The sequence below is a fragment of the Oncorhynchus mykiss genome, chromosome 7 (assembly GCF_013265735.2).
Source record: "Oncorhynchus mykiss isolate Arlee chromosome 7, USDA_OmykA_1.1, whole genome shotgun sequence".
In the NCBI taxonomy this organism is placed as follows: Eukaryota; Metazoa; Chordata; class Actinopteri; order Salmoniformes; family Salmonidae; genus Oncorhynchus; species Oncorhynchus mykiss.
Genome location: NC_048571.1, coordinates 69,397,863 through 69,404,104, shown reverse-complemented (window position 1 = coordinate 69,404,104; position 6,242 = coordinate 69,397,863). Strand labels below are relative to the sequence as shown.

At 42.5% G+C, this 6,242-nt stretch overlaps 1 protein-coding gene across 1 annotated transcript; it reads left to right on the top strand.

The window, feature by feature from the left end:
• Positions 1 to 563: 563 nt before the first annotated feature.
• On the top strand, positions 564 to 5,993 carry LOC110528357 (acidic mammalian chitinase-like). The gene is made up of 11 exons (XM_021610371.2): positions 564 to 665; positions 1,143 to 1,175; positions 1,402 to 1,663; positions 1,868 to 1,924; positions 2,751 to 2,916; positions 3,138 to 3,262; positions 3,406 to 3,529; positions 4,429 to 4,611; positions 4,774 to 4,890; positions 5,085 to 5,217; positions 5,434 to 5,993. Exons 2-11 carry the CDS (start codon positions 1,151 to 1,153, stop codon positions 5,679 to 5,681), a joined length of 1,440 nt encoding a protein of 479 aa, XP_021466046.2. The 5' UTR covers positions 564 to 665; positions 1,143 to 1,150; the 3' UTR covers positions 5,682 to 5,993.
• The last annotated feature ends 249 nt before the right edge of the window (positions 5,994 to 6,242 follow it).

Here is a 6,242-nt window from a genome sequence, read left to right as displayed (position 1 = left end):
GCCCGAACAAGGAGAGGAACCAACTTTGGCGGAAGTCGTGACATGCATAGCAGTGTCAAAGATAACTGTTTCACACATATTAAAATGTTCTCAAGAGTTGCTTAAAGAAAGTAATCATATTTCTCCACTTCTGTTCCAGAGACAAAATTAACATGCGTTATATAATTTTACTGCAACAAATGCAGTCTGCAAGTCTGCAATAATTCATATTTTATTAGGCTACATGTGAGAGGTCATAGGACTACGGTCAGTGTCCAGATTTCAGTTACCATTCCTTTTAACCCATATAAACTTAAATTAGGAATATTTTGTTATTCATGGTTACAGGTATACTCGTGAGAGTATGAGCTACTATCCGGAATACTGTTCACGTGTAAACGTGGCCAATGACACGGCAACATTTGAAAAAAAGTTCAAGGCGGTGTACTTTCTATAGGCACTGTGTCTTATCTGTCTTGTTTTGCATTTCTCAGCTGAGTACTGTGCATTACCTGGCACGACCCTGTCATAAATACATCTCCACCCAGTCCAGACCATTCTGTAGTTATCTTATCTGATGTATTGCAATCATTTTATCAACCCCCCTCCCATTTGATCACATAATCTATATAAAAGGACAAACGAAACTTCTCATCACTGGTTCTTTCATCATTGAAATTCCCAAGGTAAGCTTAGAAGGAAACTCTGAGAGCTGACAGTTTATTCCGTCATATTTTGACCAATGATTCATTGTGTAATTGGATGAAAAAACCTTTGATGTTAGCTGCTATTTTGTTTTAGTTGCTAGACACTGTTGCTTTTAATTCTATTGCTAAATTAGTTTTCTAAAGATTCTAAGTATCTAAATGTATTAATGAGAGTCCGTGAATGAACACATTTAATGCTATAATTTCAATAGTGTAGGACATGTTGTTTAGGACAGTACCATGCACAGTACAGTTTGTCAGGTTTATTTATTTAATGGGGAGATAAATATTAGTTGTGGGTAGTTTATTCTTGTGATGTAGTGGGCAGGTACATGTTTGACACCTTGCATCAGTTCCATGCTGGCATAACCCACTGTAAATACCAACTGTAATCATTAATATCAGATTCAAGATTTATTGATTAATCTCTCTCTCTCTCTCTCTTGTATCAAACAGAAGTTAAGATGTCTAAGCTGACAATCTTAGCAGGTGATAACATACAACTCATCCACTACGACTCCATAGTTTACATCAGGCACAATCACTGCCTTCTGTCGTCTAATAAAAGGATATGCTTTGACAAATGTTTTTTGGCAATTTACAAAGTGCAGTTTTGAAAGGCAAAGCAAATGCCTATCACATCAGTGCAGATAAAAGTTATTCTCATGAGTTACTCATGTATGAACCTCAGATTTTTCTCTCTCTCTTTCTCTAGGCTTGTGCCTGGTGCTGTGCCAGTTGGGTGCTTCCACCTCAGTGTCCACCACAGCTGCAGCCTCTCCCAAGATGGTGTGCTACTTCACCAATTGGTCTCAATACAGACCAGACAAAGGGAAGTACAAGCCCGAGAACGTGGACCCCCACCTGTGCACTCACCTGATCTACGCTTTCTCCATCATCAACAGCCGCAACGAGCTGGTCACATACGAGTGGAATGATGATGTCCTCTACAAGTCTTTCAACGCCTTGAAGACCAAGTAAGTGGCTCGCGTCACAACTTATTAGTGTTGGTGTTGAATGAGAAACTTAGATTCCCAATTGTCCAGGATATTTCATTGTTGTTGTTATTCATTTCTCTGAACTGGAGCTAGTTTTTAGCAGCCACTTAGATTTTTCAATCTACTTATATCCAAAATCGCTGAATAATCTCAAACTCGCCTTTCTTTGCCGTCTCTCTGCAGGAACCCTCATCTTAAGACTCTGCTGGCTGTCGGAGGATGGAACTTCGGTTCTTCCCAGTAAGTACCTTCCTTAGTCATGCCACAGGGCTATGAAACACACCATACATTTGGCTTAAACGACCAGACTTGGGTTTAGAGTACATCTTCAACTGTACCTACAGTATCGTAGTGTTTGGCGGAAAGGGCGGCAAGCCGAAGGGTTGCTAGTTCGAATCCCTGAGCCAACAAGATTCAATATCTCTCGATGTGCCCTTGGGCAAGGCACTTATCCCTAATTGCACCAGGGTTACTGTTAATAATGGCAGACCCTGGCTGTGACCCAACTCCCTGAGGTTGTTTCAAGAAGAGTTGGGATATGCAAAAAACAGATTTCCAATTCACACATACATATTAATAGAATGTAGGTTGTCTGGGTGTATGTTAACTATACTAGGGGACCTGAAATCACACAACGATCGTGTTTTACAAGCAAAGTGAAGATACGATGCTGTTCAAAGTGCTTTTGACAAAGGACAATGCCACACGTTTGTGTTGTCAAGATTACTTTCATCATGACTATCAGTACTATATGACTACTGATATCTGTACTAATTTACTTGTAGCACACTTTAGCATCCATAGTGTATTATATTAAGGCATTGTGATAAAACCTTGATCTTCTCTCAGGTGTTCCATCATGGTGTTCTAGTAGAAAACTGAGTTAACCCAGAACGAAAATCTCACCTAGTTCTGTCAGATGCTCGATTTATGTTTACGTACTTGGTCCATGAGAAATTAGCTAGTAGTATATCTGTGGAAGTAGAACAGTAGTAGGTTGTATTTAGAAACCACATGGTGTATTGTAATACACAGCCTTATGATAAAACTTTCTTCCTCACCTCAGGTTCTCCATCATGGTGAGCAATGCTGCCAACCGTAATACATTCATCCAGTCATCCATCAGCTTCCTGAGGACTCATGGCTTTGACGGGCTGGACCTGGACTGGGAGTACCCTGGAGCCCGAGGGAGCCCTCCAGAGGACAAGAAGAGGTTCACTCTTTTGTGCCAGGTGGGTGTGGCACCTCCACTACAGTTATTAGTCAATGGAAACAATGTAGATAATGATTTGGATTTATTAGTGCTTTACCAAGCATCCAAAGAGCTTTACAAAAACTGAGTGCATCATATTCATATATTTTCCCAAGCTTGTATGGTTTCCCATAATACATCTTTACCGTGTATCTCCAACCCTTTCTGACCCATGATGCTTTGTGTATGTACGTTTTACAGGAGCTTGTGGCTGCCTACGCAGCTGAGGCCAAGTCCACCGGCAATGCCCAGCTCATGCTGACTGCTGCCGTGTCCGCTGGAAAGGGAACCATCGACGCTGGATATGAGATTGCTGAGATCGCCAAGTGAGTCATTTTTAATATGAATGTTTCCAGCATTGTTCCATCAGTTTTTATAGTAAGCTCTGGATCTTTAGAAACAGCTTCCAGGTGGCATTTCTGATCTAAATAGTTATAGTTTATGTGTCTGCTTGTGTGTGTATCTCCAGGTCTCTAGACTTCATCAACGTGATGACCTATGACTTCCACGGAACTTGGGAGCAATTCACTGGACACAACAGCCCACTCTACCGTGGTGCTCATGACACGGGAGACCTTATCTTCTTCAACACTGTAAGGAAAGATTCCACACAAACTGACAGAATGTTTAGCAGTGTGTATAATGATACTTTTGTAGTGACTAAACCTGTAGAAGGAAGAGAGTAGTAAGTTCAAAACCCTTCTCATTCCAACCATCTTCATGAAGACAAATTGGTTTCATACATCATACAGCTTTACCGATGATATTGCCTTATGTTGCCTTATTATGGTAGAAATATGACATTTGCACCATAGTGCCACTTCACCTTTGAGTGTTATTCTACAACAGGGATGGGACATTGCGGCCCCCATTATTTATGGGTTTTTTTTGGGGGGTGGGGGGGGGACTCAGTCAGGGTCTTAGAATACACGAGTTGCAATTTTGAAGTTTGGTTGTGCATCAGCAATCCTTTAATTAGCCCATGTCAGCTACATTTGTTATAGATTGGTAAATTAGTCTAGTGGCCAGCTATCTAAACTTGTAGTAATCATGGTTGAATTACCGACCGGGGTGGGGCCCAGTGATCATCAGTTATCACATTAAACACTGCAGACATTTGCCTCCACCTTTTTTGGAAAAATGTGTAGAATTGCAGGAAATTAGCTGTAAAACTTCACTTTTTCATCTCCACCCCATGGCAAGATGAGCAGAATTGCAGGATTTTTTTTCTCTTTGCTGTCACGGGGGGGGGGGGGGGGGGACGACGACTAAAATGTTCGCAAGGTGGCGGGGTATGGATGTGAGTACGCAGACCCACGAGCCACTGCGGCCCCTAATGATGAGTTCCATTTTTTTGTGGCCCCCACCTCCATCAAATTTACCCATCCCTGTTCAACAACAATAAATGCCCTAGCACTGCTGAGGTACTTGCTATATTTATCACCTCTCTCCCCATCCCCCCCATCCCTCCACCCCTCTCTTCCTCTCTCAGGACTATGCCATGAAGTACTGGAGAGACAATGGCACCCCAGTGGAGAAGCTGAACATGGGCTTTGCCTCCTATGGTCGTACCTTCCGCCTTACATCATCTGACACCAGTGTTGGAGCACCAGCTAGTGGCCCCGCCTCCGCCGGGCCCTATACCCGCGAGGCCGGCTTCTGGGCATACTATGAGGTGAAAGCTGGGGGCCAAAACATTCATACACTCAGGACCAAAATGTTAAGCAAAGTTATATATTTGTTTTTCATTGTTATTTCAAGAATGCAGTACAAGAGGATGATTTCATTTGCATGATGATTTCACAAAACAATCTCCCGTTTCATGTGTTTTGTTCAGATCTGCACCTTTGTGAAGGGCACAACAGTTGAGATGATTGCAGACCAGATGGTTCCTTATGCCTACAAGGGCAATGAGTGGGTTGGATTTGACAACAGGCAGAGCTACGAGACCAAGGTCATTTTCAATTCAACATTTACCATGATACTAATTTAGAAAATAAGACATTCTTGCCCAGTCATTAAAGTGGTAAACAAAGTATCTGATACTTAAGCTTTGTGAAAACTTGGGTGACATAGCCTCTAAATATATACCCTTTCTCTCTCTGTCTTTGTCTCTCTACCTTTCTCTGTCCTCCTTCAATCCCACAGGTCCGCTACATGAAGGCCAACAAGTTTGGCGGGGCCTTCGTGTGGGCCCTGGATCTTGATGACTTCGCCAACCAGTTCTGCGCCGAGGGTAACCACCCTCTGCTGGGACATCTGCGCAACCTTCTTGACATTGGTAAGTCTGACTTTTCAATGAAGGAACAAACTTGACAATCCAAAACTTAACTAAAGTGTAATCGGAAGTGAACCAAATACTGGAACAGATTATCCCACTGTGGAGGGGGCCACTATGGTAAATGCAGTCAGATTAAATAATGTCCAGACATTTCATCACCTCAGCTCTGTCCCTCATGGTAAAACTCTCTCTCCTTTTCTCTTTCCTCCCATCCAGAGCTGCCCCCTCTGCCCCCTACCACCACCCCCAAACCTGGCTCAGTCACCACCACACGCCCCACAACCACACGCCCCACCACCCACGCCCCTGGGACCGGCTTCTGCAACGGCAAGCCTGATGGCATCTACGCCAACGCAGAGGACAACAACTCCTTCTACATGTGCGCTGGTGGCATCACTAACCTCAGCAAATGCGGCAGCGGCACCGTCTTCAACGATAGCTGCAAGTGCTGTGTGTGGCCTTGAGCGTGTTGTTAGGGAGTGAATTTATGATTTGTGATTATAATTTCAGATCCCCATTAGCTGTTGAAGAAAAAGCAGCTTTCGTTCCTAGCGTCCATTAGCATCGTTAATGCTAAAGCTAACACCAACTTTGTATTTACCAACTTCAAGTGTTATCGTCGTGAAAAAAAGGTTTTGTGGAAGAATACTTTCTGTAGACAATAGTTGAGATGCATTCAGTTGAGTCTTGCATTGAGTTTAGTAGTAGTGGAAATTGGTTGATTTGAATGTGCATTTAACTTTAGAAGCATATGAATAAAACATTTTCCTGCTTTATCTTGTTGTAATTTCCCTGTGTTTGACATGGTTTTTAAGACTTTTCATTCTCAGCCCTACAACATATATTACCTTGAGGCTACCTTTAACATTGCACCTTTGTATTGCGATACTTCTACAAACCCAAAGGCATTTAACTATATTTTCTCTATTCTATTTGACTATCCGTATCTTTTCCCCTTTTCTTACTGACTCCTCATCAAATGGCAGGTGAAAATATACCAGTAATACTGTAATGGTTGCCTTGGT